General features: G+C 42.4%; 1 protein-coding gene across 1 annotated transcript in view; it reads left to right on the top strand.

The window, feature by feature from the left end:
* The window catches only part of LOC106643904 (neurotrimin), a 94817-nt gene extending 70495 nt beyond the window's left edge, over window positions 1–24322 (top strand). Inside the window, exon 6 of the mRNA XM_089594555.1 lies at window positions 23779–24322. Within this exon, the coding sequence (XP_089450681.1) occupies window positions 23779–24200 (422 nt within the window). The 3' untranslated portion in view covers window positions 24201–24322. The remainder of the gene's footprint in view (window positions 1–23778) is intronic.
* Window positions 24323–26729: the final 2407 nt, after the last annotated feature.

Here is a 26729-nt window from a genome sequence, read left to right as displayed (position 1 = left end):
TCCTGACGCTTCTAGTGTTTCAAAGGGATGATCTTTTTTTCCTTTTTTTTTTCCCTTTTTTTTTTTTATTTTGTTTTATGGTACACTGTGGAATCGGATTCTTTTAGCCGAGCAACGAAGGGACTGCGGCAATCGCAATAACAGAGTTACATCATGTTACCGCTGAATTAACAATGGACTGCAGTTCAAGCAATTAAAACTCGATATTTTTTTCGCGGAGCACGCATGTTACTTTTAATCAATCCCAAAAACACACGCGTCATAAATTCAATCTCCGTGGCTCAGTTTTCATCATTTCAATCGGATAAAGCAGATATATACTGGGTACACCCCCGAAAACTAGATTAAATGGTAAAAACATCACGTCCAATGGAACGTGTCGTTCTTCGGAGCGCTGGACGAAAAACTACGAGATATTCTGAAAAAAAAAAAAAAAACGCGTCACTCTATTCATTCGCATTTATTTTGCTCATAGATCTCTGCATGTGAGACCCGAGTTCACGCGCGCGTACGAGAATCAGATAAAGCGACACCGAAAAATCACTCGAGCCCAGTCTGAAACTTTCGTCCCACCGACCGGAATATTCGCGCGGTTCTGCTAACAACTATTTAAACATCGGGAAATGATGAGCTCCTCTATCGTCGAAACCACTCGGGTGTTACGGAATAAAAAACAACCCCGCATGACATTAACGACAAAGCAAATCAGATGGCAAAAGGCAGTGGGGATCCGGTTTTCAGCGGTGCGCCCCAGTGGGCAGTGTAGCAGAGGGTGATATTTGGCGCCTCACCAAACGTTTCAATCAACCGCAATCCTATTTCTTGGATACGGCGCTATACGCCTCCTCGCAGAGGTGAAAATCCGCGCCGTGGGAGCGTCTTGAATTTCTCTCCGGCTCCACGTGACCGATAAACCTAAGTATGATTAACGCTGGAAAGAGGGAGAAAGCGAGCCAGCCCCTGATTTACGATCCAACTCCACCCACCTCGTGTGTCTCTCCCCCCCGTACTATGTGTGGAGCTTCTAGCTACGCAGAGCTACTACTGCTGGGGAATTAATTACTCGGCCGCGAAGCGCCGGGGCGCGAGAGGGAGATATCTCTCCCGCGGGATTTGTCGCGCGCGAACGGCATCCGCGATTTTACTCCGCGGCCTGTTAATGGAAACACGCGCGTGGGCCCTCCACGTGTACCCGCACAGCCGTTCATTGTTTTTCGTTTTCTTTTCTTTTTTTTTTTTTTTCAACGAGCAGTGACGTATAAAAAACTTTTGTTAGTCTCCGGGAGTCGGAAACCGTGTTTGAATAATTGTAAGACTGTGGGGTTTTCAATCACTCTGGCTTTACGTGGAAACTCGTCAAGTGTACTTTATTGGGACAGATGCAAGTGTATTGCACAGTTTCGGTGAAGGTATCATAATACAAATAGGTAGGGGGAGACTGGGTACGGCTGTGCCAATTTTTACTTGAGAGCCCGTAACTTTGAAAGTATGACACTCAGTGGAATGAAAATTGATAGGCATGATAAATTGAAGACTCCTCTACATGTGTGTACAAAAATTATGACTTACAGCCGCTTACACGTACAAGCAAACAGAAAAAAAAAAATCTATCACAACCGACCACACCCCTGGGACGGTTGTGACAATGCCTGGGGATGATTGTGACAGGTTAAAAAAATACATTAAAACCTTTTTAAATCACTTTTATTGTATCTTATGTTGAACATAATATAACAGCACTTTTTTTTGGAAAATTTAACATTAATTTTTAATTAAATGCATAAGTAACAAAAGTAACCATGTAAACACAACATAGCTTACATGAAAAGTAACTACTGCCTTTTATGTACTAATATGTATCTCATAACGAGGAAAAATACTCATTGCTCGATCTGCACATATACAGTGACAATTGCAAAAAAAATTTAAAGAAAGTACTTACATTTCACTCCCCAAAAGTAATGTAGACCTCTGCTGTCGTTGATGTCACACGACAGCTAATGCTACACTGTGAAGCACGAGTGGTCCAGCACTCCACTCCTTCCCCTTCTTGTATTTGGCGGTTCTCTCTTATAGTTTGCTGTTTCTCTTACTGCGGAAGTGAGACTTGAAAATAACAGTTACCCAATGAATGGATAAGCCGGTAAATGGAAAAAAATGAGCGAGCTTTCGGCTGCTTAACTACAGGAAGCAATTTTCCTTTTGGTTCTATCTTCAAATTAGCCAGTGACGGGGAAATTCATTTTGGATTTCCGTGGAGCGCTGTCGTTGTCCCTCTGAGAGAGAAAAGTTGAAATGCAAAGGGAACGCCAAGCCAGTTTCTGCATGGCCTTTGGACTTGTTTCGCGAAAACCTTTTCTTGCTCCTGGGGTAGAGTTACGCCCGAAAGTCTTTTCGTGTATACTCTTGAAGTTGTACACGAAGGTTTTGGATCAAAGTAAGAGCCCCACGCTGCTTCCCATGAAAACAAATGTTTTCCTCGAGCTCCAATTATTCGACTAAACGTAACTTCAAAATTATTCACTCTAGCATCTCTCTCTCTAATGAAATTTGAAAGAAATAGGATTCGAGTGTAGGGTTCAGAATTAACCAAAGTAGCTTTTCGCAGAGCAACTTGAGTAAACTCGTTGCAAAGCCACGCCGCAGGATCGATGCTTCCAAAGTCCTCTCGCAGTCGTATAAGCTAGTTAGAGGACTAAAACTCGAATAGGAACAACTTGACAGTAGAACGACATTTTTCTGCTTGCAATTCAATACTTGGTTTTAGAAAAAAAAAAAAAACTCAATTGTTGTTAGTGGAAATGGAAAGCCAAAAGGTATTTGTGAACAACAACCCCCGGAATCAGGAGGGACCGTAGAATAGCTTTGCCGGGAGTAAAAAAATCCACTTGACTGGGAAATTTTGAAACTTGACCCGAAACTGGAGGACCCTGGCTGAAATTCCCGTAAAAACGAGAGTCGAGCGAGCATATCTGCTGGCAGTCGAGACTGATGCCAAGACTCGTAATGTACGCTCACACTCAGCTGCACGTACACACACGGAGTCCGTTTGGAGAAATGTAGTATCATTCCTGGCGGAAATACACTGTGGAAATAACGCAGGGGGGAAAGGGAGCGCTCAGACGGTCGGACGCGCCGGAAGTACTGCGTATCGGCGCCAGCAGCCATTCCCTACCTAGTCCGCCTTGAAAATTATCGCGCCCCAAGCTGTATACCTATACTTGTGAGCTTACACACACATACACACACCAACGGCCCAGACATCAGAGAGTAATTAAAAAAATTCCCGTCCAGGCGCATTTCTTTTTTTCCACCCCTTAGCATTTGGACGATATCAAAGAGCTTTTCTCGCCTTTTTTTCAAACTTTTACCTATGCCAGAGAGGTTTTAGAAACTAAATGAGAAGAGCCTTCGAGGCGTCACAGTTGCCGCACATGGCCTTGTATAACTGACGCAATGGCGCACTTTGTACTTTAAGATTTTTTTTTTGCGACCGACTAAAGCTCGAGCCTTCATTTACTTAATGATCGGCTGTGACTTTATACGATTGCTGAGGAGAATTTCTTTCATCGAAAAAAGTATTTTGCGTGCTATTAAAAGTAAACCATTACTTTTTTTGGTACATAATGTATATATTAAAACAAAATATATATATTTTCAGTCCCATTTCTCGTGGGATGTATTTTCTCTTCCACCCGAGTTTCTAATCCATGTATGTATATGCGCGCACACGCTCGACAAGTACTCGCGATAACCTGTGTAAACACCAGTTCGACGTTACGCACATACAAACGTAATCACACCAGTGGCATGAAAAATCCTTGTCACTTGTCGACGAGGATTCGATGGCATGGTTAGCTCTGAAAAAGCACGTAAGGCACGTGCTGCGGAAAATTAACAAGCAGTTTTGTCTGTCACGGCTCTGTGTGGGGTAGAACAGGACAGAAGTAGGATTTACTTTTCAAACAAATTATCACAAAGACCAGAGTGGCGTGTACTTTGGTGTTAAATTATTGTGTGCTAGAAAATCTTATTTATCCATAGAAAAAAAAAAGAATATTAGTCGTCTCCAAGTGTAAATTCTGCTACATCCAGTAAATGTGATTATCTCTCTCTCTTGCTCGTGAGAAATTTTTCCAAATCTCTTAACATTCTTGAAAAACGTATCGAGAGGGAGAATCTTTTTAGAGTCGAAGGGAGGGGCGACAATGATTCCGCAACGAAAAAAAAAAAAAAAAAGGCAAAAAGTATACCATCGAGTAGCAGCTGCAGCTGTAACACCTGGTAGTCTTCGCACAACTGGAAACTGACATGCGTGATCGAGGTGGCGTTTTTCGAGGGAAAGAGAGCCATCGTCACGTTTCGACACGTCACGTATGTACTGCAAAAACATGGAGCGCAAGTTTCGAAGAAATTCTCACGTTGTTGACCTTTTCAACTCCCCTCCCTTTCTCTTACTTTTTCTCAAGGATCTTCGTTGGCGCAGGAGAGACGCTAATATGAGCTTTCGCGACGGAAATAAGTGATCCCGAACGTGACCAGAATAGGAGAGGAGCCCAGCCCGACAGTGAGATCGATGAGCTCGAACGCGAGCTTTGCGGCCCCGTATGAAAATCCTTTATGAAACTTTTATAACCCAGCCCTCCTCTCGGCTTGACCGTAAACACTGCTTATTTTTCGTTTACATTTGATTTCGGCTCGGAAAATTTGTTTGAATGGCCGATGGCTCGTTTACCGCAACTTGTGCGAAATATTACGACAATCGACATATCATTTTATAATAATCTTATTACAAAGTAAACATATTTGTTTACTAAAACTATATCTATAATGTACGTTACGTAGTAAGTGAGTATTTTTGACGTGACTTGTATCGGAGTAAGCTTTGTCGTTTACTTTACGAATAAAACTTTATATAGCTTGTAAATTTACTCGAGTTACTCCACTGTGGATTCCATGAGTCCGTTGTATGTTTAATTTATACAAGGCAGGTTCGTTATTTTTCTTTATCTGTTTATGTCCCTCGTATGGTTTCCTCGAACGTACGAACCAACAAGCCCCGTGGGATGGATTTCGGCGAGGTATCCTCCATAACAATGTTTAGACTTTCAGTGAAATCTCATTCATTCATATAAAACAAATTAAGTTAAAGGTAGTGAGTTAATGTATTTTTCATGAAAAAAGTCGTAATAAATTAAATAGAGATTTTAAAATGATTTTTACGCTTAGGAAGTGTTAAGTAGAACAAATCGAGTTTCGTCAGACGCACCCTATTTTGTGATTTTGCAGCTCTTGTTGGGCTTCGTTGAATCATTTATTAGCAAGTGCTAACAAGAGTGTTAAATAATAAAACATCACTATAGAGGGCTCTGTGTTTTATTAATATGATCACAGTTTTAAATTCATAATATTCTTTAAAAGAAATAAAATTTATGGTAAATCGAAGTGGCACTTCATTTCAGAAACTTTTAGTTAAGTCTTATGTATTTATAAAAATCAATTACATTTTTCAAAAGAGAAACTTTGTTAATACACATGTCTTTTATGATAAATTGTGATGAAGATTAAATAAATATTTTTTTAAAAATATTTATGCTCACAAAGTTTTAAGAAGAACAAATCGAATTGAGTGAGACAAATCTTTTTTCGTGAGTTTGCAACGTGTTTTTATTTCATTGAACATAAAAAATAAATCAAGATGAATCTTGCTTTAAATTTTTAAATTTTGTACATTTTGCAATATTTTTAATTATTATAACATATAAATATATTTTTTTTTTTAATTTAAAAATAGCCTACACTTATAAGCTGTTAAGTAGAACAAATCGAGTTTCGTCAGACATACCTTGTTTTGGGATTTCGCAGCTTTTGTTGGGCTTTGTTGAGCTGTTTGTTAGCAATTGCTTACAAAAATATTAAATAATAAAATATTACCTTAGAGAGCACTGAATAATTACCATCTTAAATTTATAATGTTCTTCAGAAAAAAAAAGTTAAGGTCAATCAAGGTGGCTCTTTGATGCAGGAAATTTTAGTGAGGCCTTATGTATTTATAAAAATCAATCACATTTTTTTAGGGCAACTTTATTAATATACATGTGTTTTATGATAAATTGTGATAAAGATTGATTTACGAAATTTTAAGAAGAACAAATCGAATTAAGTTAGGCTTGTCTTGTTTCGTGGCTTTGTAACTTATTTTTTATTTCATTTAACATAAAAAATAATTCAAGATGAATCTTGCTCTATACTTTAGTACATCATGCAATATTTTTAATTATAATAGCATACGAATATATATTTTTTTTTTATTAAGATACTTCCAATTACATGTTGTTCAGTAGAACGAATCGAGTTTTGTCAGACAAGAAAGAATGCAATCTACGACGTAAATCTTCCAACTTCTTAAAACAGAACCTCATACGTTTTATGAATTTCTATTTTATGTTCACTACTCCCTGCTCTTAAAAAAAAATCTTTCTGCGCCACATTCACTGACTCAGGCATTTCATAGCACGATTTTCGGCTTTTGAAGATAAAAAAAAAAAAGAAAAAAAAGAAAGGGATTTTCTCAACTTCATCGCGCCGTGTGAGATGCACCTGTCCTTTTAAAATTAAAAGCCCTGCCAGAAGCCAGCATGACTAACTGCCGGCTCTCCGATAAGATATCGCTGGAAAGAAGCGGAGGTAGACGGGAAGAGAAAGGCAATTTTCGCGTTGTCACACGAGCTAAAGGACCGTGCAAACTTTTGCGGCCGACTTGTACTCTTTTTTTCTCACTTTTTTTCTCCTTCCCCTCTCGTCTTTACGGATAATTAATTACCGTCTTCATTAGAGGAGTCCTCACGCCTAGTTTAATCTTCATTTTTCTTCGCGTCTCTCTCCCTCCTTTTTATCCGTGCAAATGATCTTTTCAATTATTACGCTAATTATTGCTTTAAGGTGAATGAAAGCGCCTCGACTCTTCAAGGCTCACCCTCGTCCGATTTTTCTTCCTTTGTTCAACAGACCCTTTTCTTTAGCTTCCTTTCCATGCTCTTTTTTCCGATGGAACGTTTAGTCTGGAGATAAGAGGCTGTCCTTCGCGGACAGGTGAATGAAAATAAAATTCCTGCTCAAATAATAGATTTAACTCCGTACATCTTTTTGTAATACGCATAATTACATTTTCATTCGTTAAAGGAAGGTTAATTGGTTACAACGTTCCGTCCATTTCAGCAAAAAGGCAGTCTTTTGTTTTCAAGATAATTCCATTACTCCGAACATCAAGTTGAAAAAAAAACTTTCCTTTCTTCGGAGTTGCCATTTTTGTTGAATTGGAAGAACAAAGCGAATTTAAAAAAAATTTTTTTTTTTTTGAAAAACTGCTCAATTTTAGGTATTTTTTACGATGAATTACATAATCTAACCATCTTTTTAAAACTAGTACAAATGTAAGAGTAATAATTCGTAAAATTAAAATTAAAAAATTTGCTGACAAAATAGCTGTGTTAATAATTCAAAAGACCTCGTATTATTTAAGGAAAGAGAAACAAAGGCGGTATTGTAGTATCAATACTGTAATTGCTACCGTCACAAAAGGTCATTGGCATAAGTATTCATTACATTTTGAGTGTGATGAGCGAGAAAAGTTTCTCTGACATAATGGAGATTAAAGAGCAAACATTATATAGAAGATTTTTTTTCTATCGCGTGTGACGATGAGAAAAATTATTAAGTTATCAATCCATTTGTCCTAGAAAGAAAAAATTGTTGCAATTCATCAGTTGGATATGCGATAGAGTATAATAACTCGCGATGCACAAACCAAGCGGTAACTCGAGAGAAACGCGGTTCTCCAATCTAAAATCGATCTTTAAAAAAAAAAAAGACAAACGAACCGCAGAAGGAAGTAGCTGACTTGAACTTTTCTTGCCGTATATACCAACTACAGCATCTCTTCTCCATCGTCTAAAGCTCGTTGTAATTTAGCCGAGAGAGGAAGAAGAGGAAAACAAAAAAGGGAGCCCGGGAGCAAGGCTTAATTAAATTTATTGACGTGCATTTGAAACGCTCGAAAATCTCGCTCGTGCCAGTAGTCGTAGGTATTACAGCAGCAGTTCGTTGTTTCATTAGCTCCAAAGTGATTTACCGCGGGTGCTCTCTCTCTCGCTGATACCACCAGGCTGCATATGCGCCATTGTTGCCAGACAGACGAGCTAGCGCAGTTTAATTTTCCCAGACTTATTTTTCCCTCTTCCCTCCAAGCAAAACGAACATACTCAGTTGCGGGTAAAGCCGCGAATTATTGTTATATCATCATCATCGTGACTTGCCTGCTCTCTGCGTTGCTTCCCTTCTTACGTACCTGCAAACTCGTATCCTGGCCTTATTTGTGCGTGGAAAACAAAGGCTGACGAGCACACCAACTACACGCGACAATTGCCATACGCTTGATTCATCCCAAGCCTAGACTCGTGTAATGCGCTTTCCCACTTTTACGTGGTTACACTCACCGCGCTATACATGAGCCAATTTGAATGTTTGTTTCTTCGTATCCCGCAGGGCAAGCCTGTTGTCCCCCACCCCCCTTTTGCATCACAGTTATCGTCCGTCTGCTCTCCATTGTGTCTGTTTTGATTGTTCGCGTGGATTTTGCCAAAAGTTTCGACAGCAACAAAAAAAAAAGAAGAAGAAGACCTGTACAAAATAACGAACGGAAAATTGTTTTTGCTACACGCCATTACGGGGGGTTCGTGCGTGTTTTTTGCTCCAATCTCCAACCCATTTCGCGCGACAAAAGATCCGAAAGTTTGTTTAACGCGGGGGCGCGCAAGAAAAAGCGTTGGCCCAAACTTTATGACCCACTTCGCTACGACCAACAATGAGGACGTGTATATACTTTTCGCGAGAAAAGTCACGGGCAGCTCTCCCCCGATTCACCAAAAATTATCATGTTTCGAGGGGGCTCTTCTCGCCACGTCCGCATACTTGGATTTTCGTCCTTTCACACGCGCCAACGCCCTCGTTTCATCTGAATAGCGAGTGAGGGATGCCATTCGTCACGGGTTATGGGATTCGAGCGAATCACCCGGAGGTCGAATGTTAATGCCTACGTGGGTGCTTTCGCCCATTCTCCCGACGCTTCGGGCGCAGTCAGAGAGGGCCAATTTCTCGCGTGATTTCGAGGTGCGCTTGAATTGATTTCATTTGCAACCTTCGCGTTCCGTCGACCCGAAGCAGTAAAATTATTGGGTTTCTTCCTCCTCTCCACTCGTTTCGAAGAACCGAGAAGCAAAAGCGTCCTTGTTTCGCCTTCGAGATGGCAATATCCAGCACATATATGTCGAGAATCTCGCTGCAGATGTCTCGCGCAGTCACACAGACAGTCCTCGTTTCGTGGATAAGAAGTAATACGCCGAGCGGTGAGAGACACGCGCGCGCGGTGGAAAGAAGCAAGAAACTAATATAAAATGCAGGAGGCAGGGTAGTCGAGTAGGAACGTGTATGTGTGGGCCGCCTCTCGTGATGAGGCCCTGTAAGTAGGAAAGATACGGCTTGGCCTCTCCCGTGCATGTTTTTCTCGCGCGGCAACAGCTCGAGTCACGTACTTCCTCAACTCGCATAACTGTGTGAAATTTTTAAGCCACCAGCCCTGTCGAGCCCCTGAAACAAACATCCTGCAGGTCTTAAGGTATTATTTAATGGCCAGCCCCCTTCCGAATGGCAAATACTACTGTACGGCTTTTCCGGGACGAGTCGGTGACTGATACTCACGCAAAGTGGCTCAGTTTTTTAATTCGAAATTGGGCTCTCCCCTAAACAATGAATTTCACGCTGGATTCTCGTCACGTCGATCCGCATTTCGCCAAAATGCGAGGGAGCGTGTCCGCCAAATAAACACGATCGCAGGACATAATGGTACCTATACACTGCAGTTGGGTATGTGTACGGGACAAATTAGGGGACTGCCCGGCGAAATCATTCGAGCGCGAAGTTTCGGTTTCCCGTTGGAAGATCGGGAATTCGGAGTTCGGTTTAAATTATTCAGAGTCGCCGGCGTAAAATGTATGCAAACACGTGCCGAGCGTGCCAACACGGCGAGCGATCCTATCGCTAACGAGGGCAAAGTTACGTGAGCGGATAAATCAGAGGGGACGAGAAAAGAGCAAAAGTATGTAGGCTTGCCGGGGACCGGGAAATTTCCACCGATCAATCGCGAGTATCGCATCGACGATCCAGTCGAACGGGACCTTTCAACTCCCCACCCTCTCTTTTTTTCACTGTAAATGCGTTAGCATACAACGGTGACGCCGAAAGAGCAAAAGGGGGAAGTTGTTCGAGGCAAAGGGTGACTTCCGAGAAGGGACTTTTTTTCTCTTTTCGACAAAAGAAGGAACAACAGAGGAGGGGGAGCTTGTCGTTATGCTTTCCCTTTTCTTAATCAAATTAGAATTTAATTAACTCAATCGGGCGGCGGCGACGAGCTGGAAACGGAAGCGACTGATTCAAAGCTGCGTCGCGAACAGCCGCCCGGGCACTCCTCCCCTTCTATTTCTCGATTTTCTCTCCTCCCGTTCACTACATGGCCAAGCTCGATCGTTGAAAGGGGGGGGGGAGGCAGAGGCTGTACGTTGTTGAAGGGAAATTTCTTGCTTAAGAGACTTTCCTCCCGATCGTCGTGTCCTCCTTTTTCTTTCGTTTTGTGCTTTTGTAAAATTCAAATTGCATAATGCGTGAACGCCCTGCACATCGAGGGGACCAAGTTTCTTATTTAATTTCATCTCTTAGGTTCGCCTCATTAAGTCATTAATGAACTATATAAGGCCGAGTGCTTTTACGAACTTACTCTACATACTTTTCAAGCTTCGATATTACTAGATAATTTGGTGAGTCGTCGAACTAAAATGTAGTACAAAAGATTTTTAACATAATAACAATATGGAAAGTAATATACGATAAACGCATTAACGTACCGCTTTTAAAAAAACTTAACTTATCTAGACCAATCTGATTTCTGTATACATGTTACATCAGCGTGGGCTAACCGGTATGGATGCGACAAAATAATTGGTTCTTTGTAACTTAAACTAGCAAATGTTGTTTTCATATTCCAAAAACAGAACTAAGCTGCTTTTGAGCAGCACACGAGAAGCTATTCAAAACATACGTATCAAACGTGGATACACGGCTAACGAAACTTTCCTCGACTTGGTCTCTCATCCTTTCAGCCTTTCATCATCGATCGCGATCTCGCTGGAAAATATCGTTTGGTAAATACCACATGTATGGTAAACATTGAAATGTAAACTTTGGTCTCTAAAGCTATCATAAAAACAAGAAATTTTAGTTTTGAAAACTGCGCATAATCAAGACTTTTGAGTCCTGACCGTCGGGATTTAATGCAACAACTCCTTTTTATTATTTATACATAATATTCACGAGAGCAAGTGCCGGGGAGCAATAGCAATCCTCCCATAAAAAGCTCGTGAAATTTATTTACACCCCTTCAGGAGTTGTGTGCCTTCGCGCGCTTTTTCACGACTGGCAGTCCAACTAATTAAGGGATAACTCACGCTTCTCATGGAAAAGAGAAAAGTAAGGAGTGGGTATTTAATGTTCAACTTTTGCTCTGCATCAGCCCTAGTACCCACGGTGGGTATGCGTTTTTCACGCAGTTAACCGTTATTCTGAATACAATGATTGGCTCACGAGGGTGCACATCAATAGGATGAAAGCGAAATCTTGCTGTATGGGGGGTGGGCTGCTTTTTTAAGAATATTCTTCTACACACAACGCTTTGAAGTATGACTGAACAAATCTGCGTGTATACATGGAGTCTTGAATTTTTAGGACCAGCCATAAGCCCGTGTGAGGCTGTGAGGGCGATTGAAAAGCAAGAACATACAACTCTCTTTGTTGCACTTATAGGGACATATGGTCCTAGAAGTTCAAGACTTTACGTATATACGCACCCTAACCAGCTCAACTTTTTGAAAAATCTTCGATTCGTTTATTTTCTTTCTTCCAGCCCTTTCTAACCGAACTTTCAAATGAAGTTTCAACTTTTTTCCATCCACTCCATTATTTTTCCAATACTGTTTCATTATTACTACATATCGTGGTAGAGCTAAGTCATTCGGTATTTCAGCGGGAATTCCTACCCTATAATTACCTCAACATATGTATATTCATCAATTAGTGACTTTACAGCTACTTTTACACAAAGTAATTAAAAGGAGCACAAATCTGGTGCACTTTCAGGGAGAAATCTCTAACCAAGCTTTATTGTAATTGAGGAAAAAAAATGCAATGCGTGATTATAAAAGTGTACCGAGGTGCGCTTATCGGTTGCACCTTTGTGTCTCGATTCTCAATGGATCACAACAAACTTTGGCTCGAGGTTGATTCCTCAAAGTACACCAGCTTTGTACCCCTACTCGTTATTTTACGTGAAAGAAGCTGTAAAGTTGTTAATTAACGAAAATGTGACAAAGTGAGGGCTGGCAGTAAGGTAGATACTCCCGTTGACATACTGAATACCCGTGGAGTATGGAGATGCTTTTTAAGTGACTTTTGTCAAACTTTTCAATTATGTGTTAACTTGCGCATGTCATTTACGAAATATCTTAACAAACTTACATATACACTGCCTACTTGGGTTTGCATTTAATTTTCATCATGCAAACTTTACGAGTTAAAATGTTACGCTTCCAAAAGTCACTTTGGATAATGAAAAATCTGTCAGGGCAGGTACTGCATCTTCGGGTGATCTTTCATTCATCAAAATGTGCGCGAGTCGAATCACCGATCCCAACTGTCCCTGTGATCCAAAAATGTCGATCACTCAAAATACCAGATTACCACGGCCGCACCCATAAGAAAAAAAAAAAAAAAAAAAAAAAGAACAGCCTTCAATCAAACCTTCCGCATCCGACAATCCCCGACGGTCCTTCTCTTCTAAGCCCCCCAAAGTGACCGGTAAGCTTAATATAAAGTTTCCCGGGATAATCCACAAGTGAGAGGGAGGTGGGTAGAGGAAACGTGGAATAACTGGCGCTCAAGATTATCGGTCCACGGGCTCCGAACAGAAACTCGACACTTTACGGCGCATTGGATTCCGCGCGTAACTACTTTGGTACCACTGCCGACTCGGCCGGTGATGAATACTTAATTGGACTCCTACGGGGCACACATGCAAGCCATTGTTTATCTTCGCCCGAGCACCATGCACGGGGTTAATTTAGGCGAAGCTCGCCACTCTTCATCGGTTCGCGATGGGCCTTTGAGGGAAAATCCAAACGAGAGACAGATCCCGAGCGAATGAGAGCCCAACTTGTTTGTCTCGCCTTTCGGTGCCCGGGAGAAAACGGCAGGTTCACTTTGTCCGAGCCAAAGTTCGGAGAAACGGGGCGTGCAGGACATGGCAGCGTCGGACGTACGAAATAAAGGGGAGAAGAAACTCTGGGGCGAGTTGGGGAAACTTTGCTGGAAAATTAATGTAAAAAGAAACTCGGGTGACGAGAGTTTCCCTCGCCTCCGGGGCTCACTTGTATCGGAGATATACCCCATCCACGGGGAGTCCGGTGAAAGGCATCGCAGCTGGGAGTAAACTTCGGCGCCTCCGTTTCGGTTTTAATGAAAGAGCACCGAGATGGAAGTATTTGATAGCGGATATCTCTCGTCCGACTAGCCGTTGGAAACGCAGCTTTTGCTCGACGGGCGCATAACTCGCCAGCGTTTTGCGGTTGCACCAAAATGTATACACATATTTGTGTACAGATACACCCCTTAACAAAAGCTATACCGGGGCATTTCGGGTGAGGACGCGTACCGCTATTGGTTGAGCTAAATTCATAATTAGGGCGTATTGAAAGGTACGGCGTGACGATGCTGAAAGGATTTTAATCAAGATCCTCGGAATTTGTAAATACCACGGTGGTGTTTCGGATGGACGAGTCGCGATGTGGTTGTTTTGTTTTGAACTGCAAGAGATGTAGATTGAAACCGAGCAAACGAGGACATCGCGTGCAGTGATGTATATATTTATTTTTTAATACTCGAGTTACATTGTTTGACGCGTATTATGCACACTCGTGAAACAACGATTACATCGAAATACCACATGAATGCTTAATTTGGCAAACGGCGATTTAACGATGAACAACACATCAATGAGGGCGAGATTCGTGAAATTGTAGATTGAATCGCATCGGTGATGAGCAAAACACAATAATCCACCGCTATTTCGCTATATATCGACGGCGAGGATTTGCGAGATATTGAATGGTATAAAATACTCGATGTAGGTATACGTGCGATGTAGCTGGTATTTTCGACTCTGGTGGGTCGCTGAATCTAATTTTCCAACTATTCGAAGCAATTGGCCGAACGGCCTTTGCCAAAGTCTCATTAAAACTGTACCATCTAAGGTACACTGAGGAGAGTTCGTCTTCGTCAAATATGCTTTACCATCGAGGGTCTTTCATTACCGCGTACGTGGGTAAATTAGTACGCGGAGGGGTCTTTCGGCAAATTAATTCGTGGCCGTCCGTAAAAAAAAAAATAATTTCAGCTCTTTCTCGCGCCCATGGCACTGGAAACAATGGTCCAGCGCCCGTATCGTAGTAAAATAAAAATCCCTGCCGCGCTCGCACGTGCTTCATGTATCCGGTGTGTGCCGAGAAATAATACACGCCACTGTGGCTTTGAATTTTATTTCGCTTCCTTGCCGGTATAGTGCATCGAATGAAAATAAGCCCCTGCAAAGTTAGTAACTGCGAATAATTATGTATTTCGCCAATGTATAGCCAGTCGAAGATATTGATTTTCCACCGAGTAGTTATTTCAAAAAGTCGAAGCGGCTTTTTAAAATAAGTCAAAGCGTAATGGTTGGGTCGTTTGAGATTTAATGCATCTTTAATGAGTACACCTCGTCGAGAGTAAAGTTAATGCTCCGATGTTACTTCCTGTCGGTATATATGTATTTTTTTTTTTTTTTTTTTTCATTAAAACCCAAAGGACTAAATGGAGGGACGGAAATAAAGCTACTTTGTTCTCCTCGTCTCGGAAGATTCGAATATTAGAGGAGAATTTAATGGCTGAGTTCCGCCGAGACGAAGAGAGAGACAACACGGAATTATGAGTTACGCAGGAAATAAAATAACAGCGCACTTGTGCTAAAAACGCCATACTGTAAGCTTAAAAATAAATACTAAGAGTAAAAATGATAATTAACGCGATTTGATTGTACGGATACTTCAAAGCTGGCTGATTAATTTTCGTCCCTGTGGGGCGGATGCATAATTATTTCGAGATCACTGTTTGTTGTTGAAATTTCAAAATTTCCTCTTGTTACGTGTATTTAATAGTCTTTAAAAAGTGCAATTTCTGTAAGAATTATTAAATTGTTGATTTACGGTCCGGTAATTTATTTTCAAATCGTAATTTTCAAACTCATTAAAAATAATAAGCTTGAATTGAGAATAGTCATAGTACAGTATTTTGTACTTGATGAATCAAACGAATGAAATGAGCTTTGTCACAAATCTAATGCTTTTGAACGCCTTGTTGATAACTCGTAATTAAAATGTTGAATACAAGGTATGGAGTCTTAATATTACTTAGGATCCTCCTACTACCTTTGTACACAGGAAACAGGTACTTGCAAGCAACGGAATTACAGATTTTCAAGACTTGCATTACACGTTTGCTGTGATTCAGTTTGAATGACTGTGTCGCGATAAGCAAACTTTTGACCCAAAAGCAAAACTAACTTTCCATTGGTTCAACGTAGGAGTGAAAACTATATCACTCCCAAAAGGGCCTTTCTCCATCCAACGTTAATTATCGCGATTTCCATCCACACCAAAACACGAAACGTCAGAGCAATTGTAATTCACTATCAAAGTTACACATATCACAAAAAATTGTTTATACATTTTCTCTCGTATACGCTATCGATGATTTAATTACCGTCAATACGAACGATCGATTAATCTTGGTGGCGCACATGTCAAAAGAACCCTCCAGAAATGGCACTGTTAGTCAAACGTATGTAAGATGTGACCCAATTAATCAACTCGGATCTCTTTTTCCGTTTCGCTGACGGAAAAGTAGGGACGTTCAATCAATGTCTACGCTATTCCTGCACAAGCTAATTAATGCGCCAGTGCGAGAAAACGTTACTCGAGCCGAGGATAACAAAATCATGTCAACGGCTCCAAACGATTTCCACTTGGAAATGCATCTCTAAACATCAACATACGACACCCCCACAAGTTTGTGCTCTAATAAAAAAAAAAAAAAAAAATCAACTTAAGGAGAATGATGTACACTCATTTTTCTCTTTGGCAACAATTTATGGCTGAGCACAAAATGCGAGCCGAGAGATTGACGCTTCCCCCCCAGTAGGAGGCAACAAGAAAACAAGGACCAGTCCACGGCTCCAGTGTAGCGCGCGTACAATTATCATGCAGAGAACCACGACGCAGTGGTGACTTAATGAGACAACGCCAATTGTTCAATTACGGGTGAAATCGTCCTCCCCTCGGTTTTTCGCTCAGCGCCGGGCTCTCGTGCAACCTCTACACGGCCCTCGTCCCCTCCCCGTTTCCTCTTTGGTGTTTCTACGCTGAAGGGGATGGGGAGCTGTAAATTACGCCAGCTTCTATTGGCCACTCCGGAAATGATATCACCCCCGGGATGACAGGGAGGAAGGAAGGGGGGGAGGACGAGATATTGGCACTTTCTGGGGGGTATTATTGTTATTGGACAATACAGCAACTTGTTTCTCGACGGAGGATACAAGCTCATCGCTGTTTTCTTCGCAGAGAGTTGGGAGGGATCTTCTTGTTATGCGCTGCAAATGTAGAGATTTTAGGGAGGGATGGGTGCGCACACGTATGAAATAATGGAGGTATGGATTTGGGGCTACATGGGCAAGTTTCGAGTGAATGTGGGTGTGAATTTGTTTGCTCTCGCGAGTGAAAGTTTTTTGAGCCGAAGGAGGGAGTTTTTTGAAAGAACTGCTTGCGAAACGAGGCTAGTAACTGTTCTCGATAAGTTTTTCCCGTGAAAAATGATGTATCGAGTTGTTACACGATATCAATTTTAAATCAAACGAAAGTTTTTTCTTTTTCCTCCTTTTTTAAATCGATAAAGTTTTTTAATGTTTGTATTGAAAATTTTTAACTAAAAATCCCAATGTTACGTCATGCTGTTGTTTATCGACATTAATGTTTACAAAACACTTTTTATACTTTGTTTTCACTCCATTATTATTTTCCACTTTCGATCAACAAATTAACCAATCTGTGAAGTTATTAAAAAATCACGAAAATATGGTTTCAGGATAGTTATTAACTCTAAAGCGAAAGGTACGTGTTTACTTTGCTGTTAAAACACAAAATTTTATTAATAAAATAAGGAAAAAAAAATTGAGTTTTAATCAATTACAGTATGAACATCACGAAATGGATATTGAATAAAAATATATATTTTGGAGAGCGTACAAGATGTTAATTATAAAGTATGAGTTATTCACAGGAATCCCTGTAGCTTTACGGAACGTATATCACGTGTATGAGTGTGTAGGTAATTTATAAGGGCTCAAACATGCATGAGAGTCGATAGTACGTAGAGTTCGCCTATAAATCATCCCTGCACCCTACGATGAACTAGAGACTCCTGAATAGTTATGGGAGATGTTTTCTTTTTGCAAGAAAAGGCTATAGCTGTTGTTTTGGAAAAAGTTCTTGTCCCCAAAGTCTCGTAAAGAAATAGGAATTGCATGACATGAAAAAAATACTTACATGGGAACAACTTTTATTTAACGAGACAAAAAATTATCAACATAGATATACCAAAGAGCAGCTGACCTTGAAGCTAAAACGAAAAAAAACGCTTAGGTCAAAGTCTGCGGCAGGTCGATTATCTCCCGCGATAAGTTAAGCGATTGGTATCCCTTTATCTACAAGATGTGATCGATTATTTTTTTCACTGTGTTTGAACGGGAGAAAAAAGTTTAGTCTGTATGAATCTAAAATAATGTCACTTTCACAAGTGGACACATCGAATCAATTATACTAATGTATTTTCATACAAAAACATGAAGCTATTTGTACACTGTAATTTGATATTTTTTGTGTTCTCGTTACTCGAGAGCGAATTGTTTGTTGCAACAAAAATGGCTATTGTATTTCACGTGAATGTACACTGTGGCCATTTGGTCATGTACTCATTGTTGCAGAGCTTTTCACTTGTTTTCAAAAATTGTTTCAAAAACCTTTTTATGGAAAAGTTACTTTTCCAGCATCACTTTGTTTACACAGTTACACTTCAATCCAATCACAGATCAACGAAGTGGACGAACTTTAAAAAAAAAAAAACGCATAAAATTTTAAGATCTATGAGCACTACTCCTCGTTGATTGGAAAGAAAGTTTCCCGCAAAGCCTAAGCTCACAGAAAGAGAAACTAAATCATGAAAAAATCGCGGGTCCATCGAAACGAGATTTTAACGAGTTTTAATGACCATGACGCGCGTGTTTATACACGCACATGAGGTACAATTTTCGCAAGCTGTAATTGACACCGCGAACTTCCTGTTCCGCTCACGTGACTTGGTCAAAGAGTGAAAAGAAAAAATGCTTCCGTGGGCCGTGTCGGAGTTTCCTTCCAAACCAAGGTTAGACGAATTAAGGTGAAAAAAAGGGGCCGCGGCAGCAACGGCTGTGTAATTCTCGGTTGAGTCAGGTATACACATCCAATTAAATTTTCCAAAATACAGGCCTCCGTCACCGCGAATGAGGAAGCCGAGACGAAGGAAGGTAACAGGAGAGGGATCCTGCCAACCATTCGTGCAAGTGTGCGCCCACTCTGTGTCCACGTGAGGCGTATCAAATTAAGGGCTGAGGCGAGAAAACTTGGCCAAGCGTATGTTCTTTTTCTACCTGTGCGACGCGTGTAACGTGCACCTGCGCAAAAGTTGATTAAAAATGACGGAAAAAGGGGAAAACGTTTTTTTTTTTTTCTTTCTTTCTGGTCGTGCCTTTTCCACCCTCACCTACGCGCAGAGGAGGAATAAATAAAAGAGGGATTCAAAAAGTATACGCAAAGGCTGGGAGTCACACCAGCGTACCCAGAGTTTACTTTGAAAAGCTCACCACCGCCGTTACTTTTCCACCCGCGCTTTCGTTTGAAACCTCCATACCTATACGTGTAGTTTTTCACTCGAGACCCGTGCCATTTTTGAGATTCCTACGAGAAACTATATTTCTTCCTCGCTCTCACGGGCGCGTTTACACATTTATAAGTCAATTAGGATGCCCGCGCTCGAGCATGTCTGCAGTACCAGCTGTTTACGGTCGCATTAAATCGACCACGTCCGTAGGCATACGTATATAGATATATAGAGATCCGGCCAGTATGAGCTCCACCCGAGTGGGAGAAGGGGGGTTCAGCGTATGGCTCGATATTGACATCAAGGGCCTCGTGGACTTTCATTAAATTATAGACGTGCACGAGCAGAAGGAGGAGGAGGTGGGTGGGTTCTTAATCCTCACGATTAGAGTCCGACGGCCTTGTTAATAATGATTCCGGTTCGATGCTCTTTCTGCAAATGAAGTGCGCGAGTGTAAGCTCGGGGGCTGAATTAATTGCGAAGTTTTGGTTTAATTCATAGAGAGCAGCGTCGAGGGCGTGCAGAGCCCCTCCTCCCCCTCAACCGCTCGTTTCATTTCGATCGATCATTTATTTAACGAGCCTCCCTAGGACGACCCCCTTCCTCTCTCCCTCTCTCTTCCTCCTCCCATTCTCTCTCGCGTTTATCGACGGTTTTATAAGGGTTTGCGTGATGGACGTTTCTGGTTTTTTTGACCATTAGTTTAGACCAGTTTTTTGTTTGTTTTTTTGGTCGGGAAATAGTTTTCCCACAATCCTTCCAAGTTCCAAATCTCCTGTTTCTCATTTACGGTGTCATAATTGGGTTCTCGTTTGTTCGTATGGTTGGTAAACTCTAAGCATCGATTGTTTTCTGCTAGTTAGCTCAACGAAATCAAACCACTTGTTGAAAGAAAAAAAATCGGTGAAATCGCTCTCGAGACAAACAAGCCGACGGTAGAGGTGTTGCATTTTCGTTTAAGATTTGCAATACGCTTGATAGTTGTTGGGTTTGTATTTTTTTTCTTGTGGATTACAAAACAAAAAGAGCGAGAAAAAAAAAATTAATAAAGCCCGTGTGGAGAAACAGAGAAGTAGGTTAGCCGAGCGTGGCGAGAATAAGTAATACCAAACGCAGCATCGAGCGAAAGCATCACCCCCTCGCTAGGCTACCCGGCCACCTCTATAGCAGCGTGCAGGTATAGCTACGACCGATCCGAAGTGGAGGGGCTGCATCCTTCCTCTGGACGTACCCACACGGAGTACGTATACACACTTTGAGGACCGAGCTGCTGAATGGTTTGCCCCGTCCCTCGCGAAAACAATGCAAGTGGAACACCGGCCGCTTTCCAGGAGAAGGCGTAACTTATTTTAATTCCACCGACAGGTCTTTCACCCTCACCCTGATCTTTTTTTTTTTTTTTTTTATTTTTTTTCATTCCAGTCACCCGATTGTTTGACTCTTTTTTTTTTTATTTGCAGCACCGCCTGTTGGGGTGCACCCCCCCTGGAGCGCGTCTCCGATAATGCAAAAGTTTTCCATTCGCGGCTTGTTGCTGGCTTTTATTATTCTTGCATCCGGTCGAACTTTTCTTTCTCCTGCCCTCCGGGGGAGGGATTTTCCATCGGTGCACACACGTGCGCACGATCGGTTTTGGTAACCTTAATTCTTCGAGGGATTTTTACATGATAAAGGAGAAACTCGCAATTGGCAGGTTGAATTTTTCAGTGAGAAGTGGTTCGTCTGTTTTTTTTTTTTTTCTTCTTTTTTCCCTTCGTTTCAGCTGATGCTCTACCCAGAGTTTCCGGACGCTATTTCGCGACCGAGATAAGTTGGCGTGCGGTACAAAGTGTTGTACGGGGCGAAGAGATGGCATTTGACTTTTAGAAAAGAGAATATTTAATGGAGTTTTTGGTACTCGGGGCACTCGGCTCCTCCGACCGAGAGCAAAAGGTTTGAAAATTAACAGAGGGAAAACCCATTCGGGACGAAACGCTTTGAGGCTCGAAACTAAAAATTCCCCCGAAAAGCCATAACGTACGGAATCTGTATATTGAACGCTCGGCCGAACTGGAAGCTCTGATGAAAAAAAAAAAATTCTATGAAATTTCCACAGGTACAGCTCCGCTAAAAAATAAAACAAACCAACGATCCTCGCTCCCACCAATGGAATTTAAGCCAATAGCGAGAGCTCGCACGTGTGCACCGACGGAAGTTTACTCGTTACATTCTTTACGCTCCCCTGAATGTTTTATACCTGCAATTTCCCCTCGCTAAATACGTACCGTATTGATACAAGCTCGAGCCACGAGCAGGAGAAGTAGCGGCAGATGCTGGCCTCAGCCGAAATTTCGACAGAAGGGTGGATGGAAGGATCCGGCGATTTGCTCAAGAAATTGCGCAACTGCGTGCACCCACCTACCCCCCTCGACGAGGTACCCGTGTGTGTGTGTGCACACCCAAGGAGAATGCGACCCAAAGTGCCCCACTTTTGCGTCCTCCCGACGTACACATGTTCGCGTAAACATACGCGCTGGACTGCAAATTTACTCACCAGCGCGCTCCGCTGCAATGCTTCCGATACCGGAGAGATATCCCCGTCGCATCCGTGCGTAAACACACGACGATTCACGCTTTGGCCCCGGCATCGCTGCGATTAAACCGAACCGTGGGTCCTTTGGGCTTTCAATGTCCCTCGCAAGGTATAATGTATATGTGTTATTCAGGGTGAAAATAATTGACTACTGTTATCGGTCATTTGGAACGCGTGTTGCCCAAGTTTTCGACGACTTCCAAAGTAAATATCGGTCGATAAGCCCACTCGAGCTTGTTTGGATTTCACACACCCCACTCGTGGCTCGTTCGATTTCTTTGGCACGTGTGGTTGGCTCCAAACAGTTTGATCAAACTATTGACGTTTGGAGGGCGAAAAAATATTTTGACGTGGGTTTTGGTTACCCCACGACCCCCCGAAACGCACACATCCATCCACGGTGCAGGTACCAAAAGTGGAGAGGGAGAGACGAGTGCGTCGGAGCTCGTAGATGCATATTCATCGCCCATTATATGATTCAAGGGGGAGAATCTCGGCCCGACTTGCAAATTATTTTAATTTGCATCCCCCCCTCTTCAGAAGTCCTCGACCGACAAACAAATCCAAGCCTTTTTTTTCCTCCCACCCTCTGCGTTTCCAAAAGCTGACAGAGCCAGCTATTGATGAAGGGGTTTGCGAACGTGCGTGTACCCCCGACTACACGCACTGTATCTTTGTAGTTTTACTAATGTTATTCCGGCGGTAGGAAAACTTTGCGAGCGCGCGGGTACAGAGAAGTTGGTCGTGCGCTGTGCTACTCTCCTTTCGGGGTAGCGTTTCATTAAGAAAGTTGAGGCACCTCCTGCTGAATGACCTTTTTTTTATCCGGAAAATAAGATCCCGGGGCGGTTCGACGATTGGGAAGTGGCTGATGTGCTCGAAATCAGTGGGTGCTCCAATGGGTGCGTATGAAATTGTCGGGTGAAAAAAAAAAAAAAAAAATCCAACGCTACGAAACCTTGTTCCAGTTAAGTTGAGGATTTTCCTGCTTAGGGTGGCATTGTATCCCGACAAAGAAATTAATTTGTTGCTGACACGCGTGGGACTCTCGAAAATCGCATTAACGGTGGGGTGGGAGAGGGTCGTCTTTCGTATCCCATTTTTCGCGCTCGAGAGAAGAGAGAAAAACGCAATAAGAAACGGCTCGAGCGAGCTAAAGCTCTAACCCACACGAGCGCGCGCTCTCGATCTTATTTAATTTCTCCAAACGCGCAACACTTCTCCCCCTGCCCCTCACTTTTTTTTTTTTTTTTTCTTTCATCTCAAATAAAAGCTGTATTCGTCCATTATTCATGAATCAAGAAACGGCCGTGCTGGAAAAGAAGTTCTCGGGTGAGGGGAAGGAAAAAGCTTTAGCTCCCCTTTGCCCATTCTGCTTCTTCTAACGCGCGCTCACCCCTAAACTGTCCCAACAGTCCTCGTGTGTCTTCTAGCTATTTCAGCTGGAGACCAATAAACCCTCGGCTTCAAACTGCGAAGCCGGATATACGCGGATAAAATAATGGGGGCTAAGCTGTGCTTGGGTTACTGCACCTAAACGTGCCCCCACCCCACCCCGTATGGCAGTTCTCGGTTACTATCTATTTTCTCGTGTTTCGGACTTTTTTTACATGTCTACGGGGCTTTCGTTGTTTCTATGGCAGCTGAAAACTGATATCCGATTCAATTTTTCAAGAGCTATGAAAACCCCACAAGGACAGCTGAGCCGATGCTTTCGAAGCAGGAATCGCTTTGGCCCAGTTTCTTTATCAAATTATGCAAAATGGTAAAGTCAGCATTAGTCATTTTCGATAGTAGACATAAAAAAAAAAAAAAAAATTATAACAAATTGAAGTCCAATTAAACGGTACCGACGAATACTCTGAAAGATGGGGTTCAGCCTCTTAAGTACCCTTCACCTCTTGCATTAGTACTCAACGAAAGAAAAACAAATTCCACTTCCTTGTCTGTCATGTGCCATTTATTCCCTTTCGAAATAATGACTTACAAGTATTTATGAAATTGTAGTAACGTGAGTTTTACGATAATCACGCGTTCGTTTTCAGAGGCACGAGCCGAGATAGTGGGCAAGGACGAGCGCTACCTGCGCCCGGGCAGCACGCTTCAGCTGCACTGCGTCGTGAAGAACTCGACGGAGCAGCCGTCCTTCCTGTTCTGGTACCACAACAAGCGTATGGTGAACTACGACAACGAGCGCGGGGTGAACGTGAGCACGGACCTCGTGGGCCGGGAATCTTGGCTCGAGGTACCGCGCACCACGTCCCGGCACTCGGGCAACTACACCTGCGACTCGAGCAACGCGACGCCCGGCCGCGTTGTCATCCACATATTCGACGGGGACAATCCCGCGGCGATGCAGCACAGCTTGGCGAGCTCGCCCTCCATCGTCGTATGCTCGGCCCTCATGACCCTCAGCACTGCCCTTAAGCTCGCCCTCCAGCACACCTACGTCTACGCGGGTAGCTAAGCTACGGGGCTCCACGAGGAGGTCTGGGCTTGGGACTGATGTTCCACGCCCCTTGCAGCCTCGCAGTGCCATGGACACACGCCCTGTGTGCGGGCGTATGCGGAGTGATGGTTTTTTTTTTTGTTTTTTTAGTGAATCATAGTGACAGATGTGCGGGATCGCGCCGGATCAGAAATTACGTACTTTGGTGGCGAGTGATTTGAAACACGATGATCCGAATTCCGATGCGGCTCGGCGTGGCTCGTCTCTGTCGGTATCTGACACACGCGCGTTCGACGAGGTGTGAAAGTTATTGACATATCTGTGTTTTCTCACCGCATCGCCAAATACGCGATAAGCTTCTCGATCAGACTTTTTCATCTGAAGATGATGTAGTCATAAGTAGCGTTAAGTAAGTCTAAGGAATGATTTGTTGTGTGTTTTCCCACGAATCATTAGAACTCGAGAGAGCAAAGCGTGTCGTGTGTATAGATGCTGAATCGTTGAAATTCCTTCGGGGGCAGGGGATGGAGCCTAGGTACACGTATCGTGGAAGATGAATCCCTTTTTTACTGATATTTAAAGCTAGATTACCTAAAGTATACCTATGCATAGGTACGGGTTTGATGCGTGAATTATCTGGAGCACGAATTTTCGATAATCTTCCGTAAGACGGAGCGATGGTTGCGTATGGGTTTCCAGAGGCGCATATTTTATGAACGAATGTATAGTTGCCACTGAAAAATGTATGATCGATTGGAGTTAGCAGAACTACAGTGCGATCTTGTACTGTGTAGTTTGAAGTAATGGTGTGTGATGTACGTATGTTCTTTACAACGACGCGGACTTAAAAATAAAGCTAGTACCCTCGCCGGCTCCGTCGTGACAAAAATTTAATAATTCAAGGCAATGAACCTTTGGTTTTTCAAACCGAAACCCGATGCCAGAAAAAACTCAAAAATTTACTTCAACTGTTAATAGGATGAACCCTAGTTTTCAAATCAAGTAGTACGAATCGAGTTTGGTCAGGCATCATCTACTGCATCAATTTTGCGCGACGACAAAATTCATCCGATCAACGCGAAATGCACTTGATGCAAACGGGCTGCCTTTTAAACTCATCGTAAACATGTACATGGCAAACATCCCCAAAAATTGGACTCGGCTTTAACACTCGAGAAAATCAATGCGACCCCCCCACACAGAATTTCAAATATTTCTCGAAAAGCCAGCCACCAGTGGCAGCTTATCGCCGCAATAAGACGCCGGCTGGTATATTATAACACGCAGCTCGCAAATGCAGCCACCAGCCACTCCGTAAGCTCTCCAGCTGATGATGGCTGTGCCACTGCTGGCTCAGGAACCACTGCATCCAATTACGTGTCCGCGCGACGGAGGACGAGGGGGCCGGGGCTTGAACGACCGTTTTCGATATTCCCGATCTTCCAGGGGCGCTTATATGCTGATCCTCTCGACTGCGGTTCGGCAAGGCTGGACGTGTACGTGCACGCTCGAATTTATTGATTACTAAATCGGACGCTCGGGATTTTTTGTGCAGGGGACACCACACTATCACGAGATTGGGCTCGGATTTTGAAATGGAAATGTGCTTGGGTCGAGAGGAGTAGTAGGAAAGTATCTGTGTTTTTTTTGGGTAAGTATAGGCCTTGCGGTCACTTCACATGCTGTTCATGTATCTGGGTGAAGTTTTCTTCTTGTTCGCGGTTCGGTAGGCAAACACTCGTGTTGCGGTCTTTATGGATGTTGGTGTGGGGTGTTGGCTTGTAATTGGTTGAATTCTTTTGCGAAGAAAATTTTACTTTGCAAACAAAAAAAACTGCACGCTATAATTTTTTTACACATGAACATATATTTATTTGTTCGCTCACGATGTATCTATTCGCATCTGTACGTTCGAACAATAGTTTACGTGAAATATGCTTGTCTAAAAAGTCGGCGAATTTTTAAAGGTGCTTTTGTTTCGTTTATTGTTTTGCCCGTCACTCACGCACATTTCCTAGCTCCCCTTTTAACTAGCTTTCAGGGAAAAAGGCAATAAAACGATGTGTACACTGACGAATCAAAAAAAAAAAAAAAAAAAAAAAGGGAAATACTGAAAAAGCAAACGAGTAGACACGGACGTACGTGATTGAGTTTTAACCAACAGAAAAATATATACGTAAGCAGATTTCTCTTCTTATTATTTTTTCTGGTAACGTCGTGCCATCGTGATTGATATGAATATTCCGCTGAGTTTTGCGCTCTCTTTCTCTTACCTGCAAAAAAAAAGTACCTTGGTAAAAAAAGTTGCCGTATGGTTTTACTTTTCCGAAGAAGAGATTGCTCTAGCCACGCAATGAAAATTGTTAAAACTGTTTACTAGTAAAAAAAAAGCTTTTCAGATAGGAAAAACGCAATTATGTTGAATCATCCAAACGTGAGCATGTTTCGTTTTCATTTCAAAATCGAGTAAGGAAAATTATATTCCACAGCCATAAAATTGTATAAAAATACCTTCAACAGTTTCTCTATGTAACATAAATAGCAGAG

The sequence above is a fragment of the Copidosoma floridanum genome, unplaced genomic scaffold (assembly GCF_036245765.1).
Source record: "Copidosoma floridanum isolate Cflo_tuat_1 unplaced genomic scaffold, Cflo_Japanese_pri ptg000021l, whole genome shotgun sequence".
NCBI classification, from domain to species: domain Eukaryota; kingdom Metazoa; phylum Arthropoda; class Insecta; order Hymenoptera; family Encyrtidae; genus Copidosoma; species Copidosoma floridanum.
This window is presented reverse-complemented; position numbering and strand designations above follow the sequence as displayed.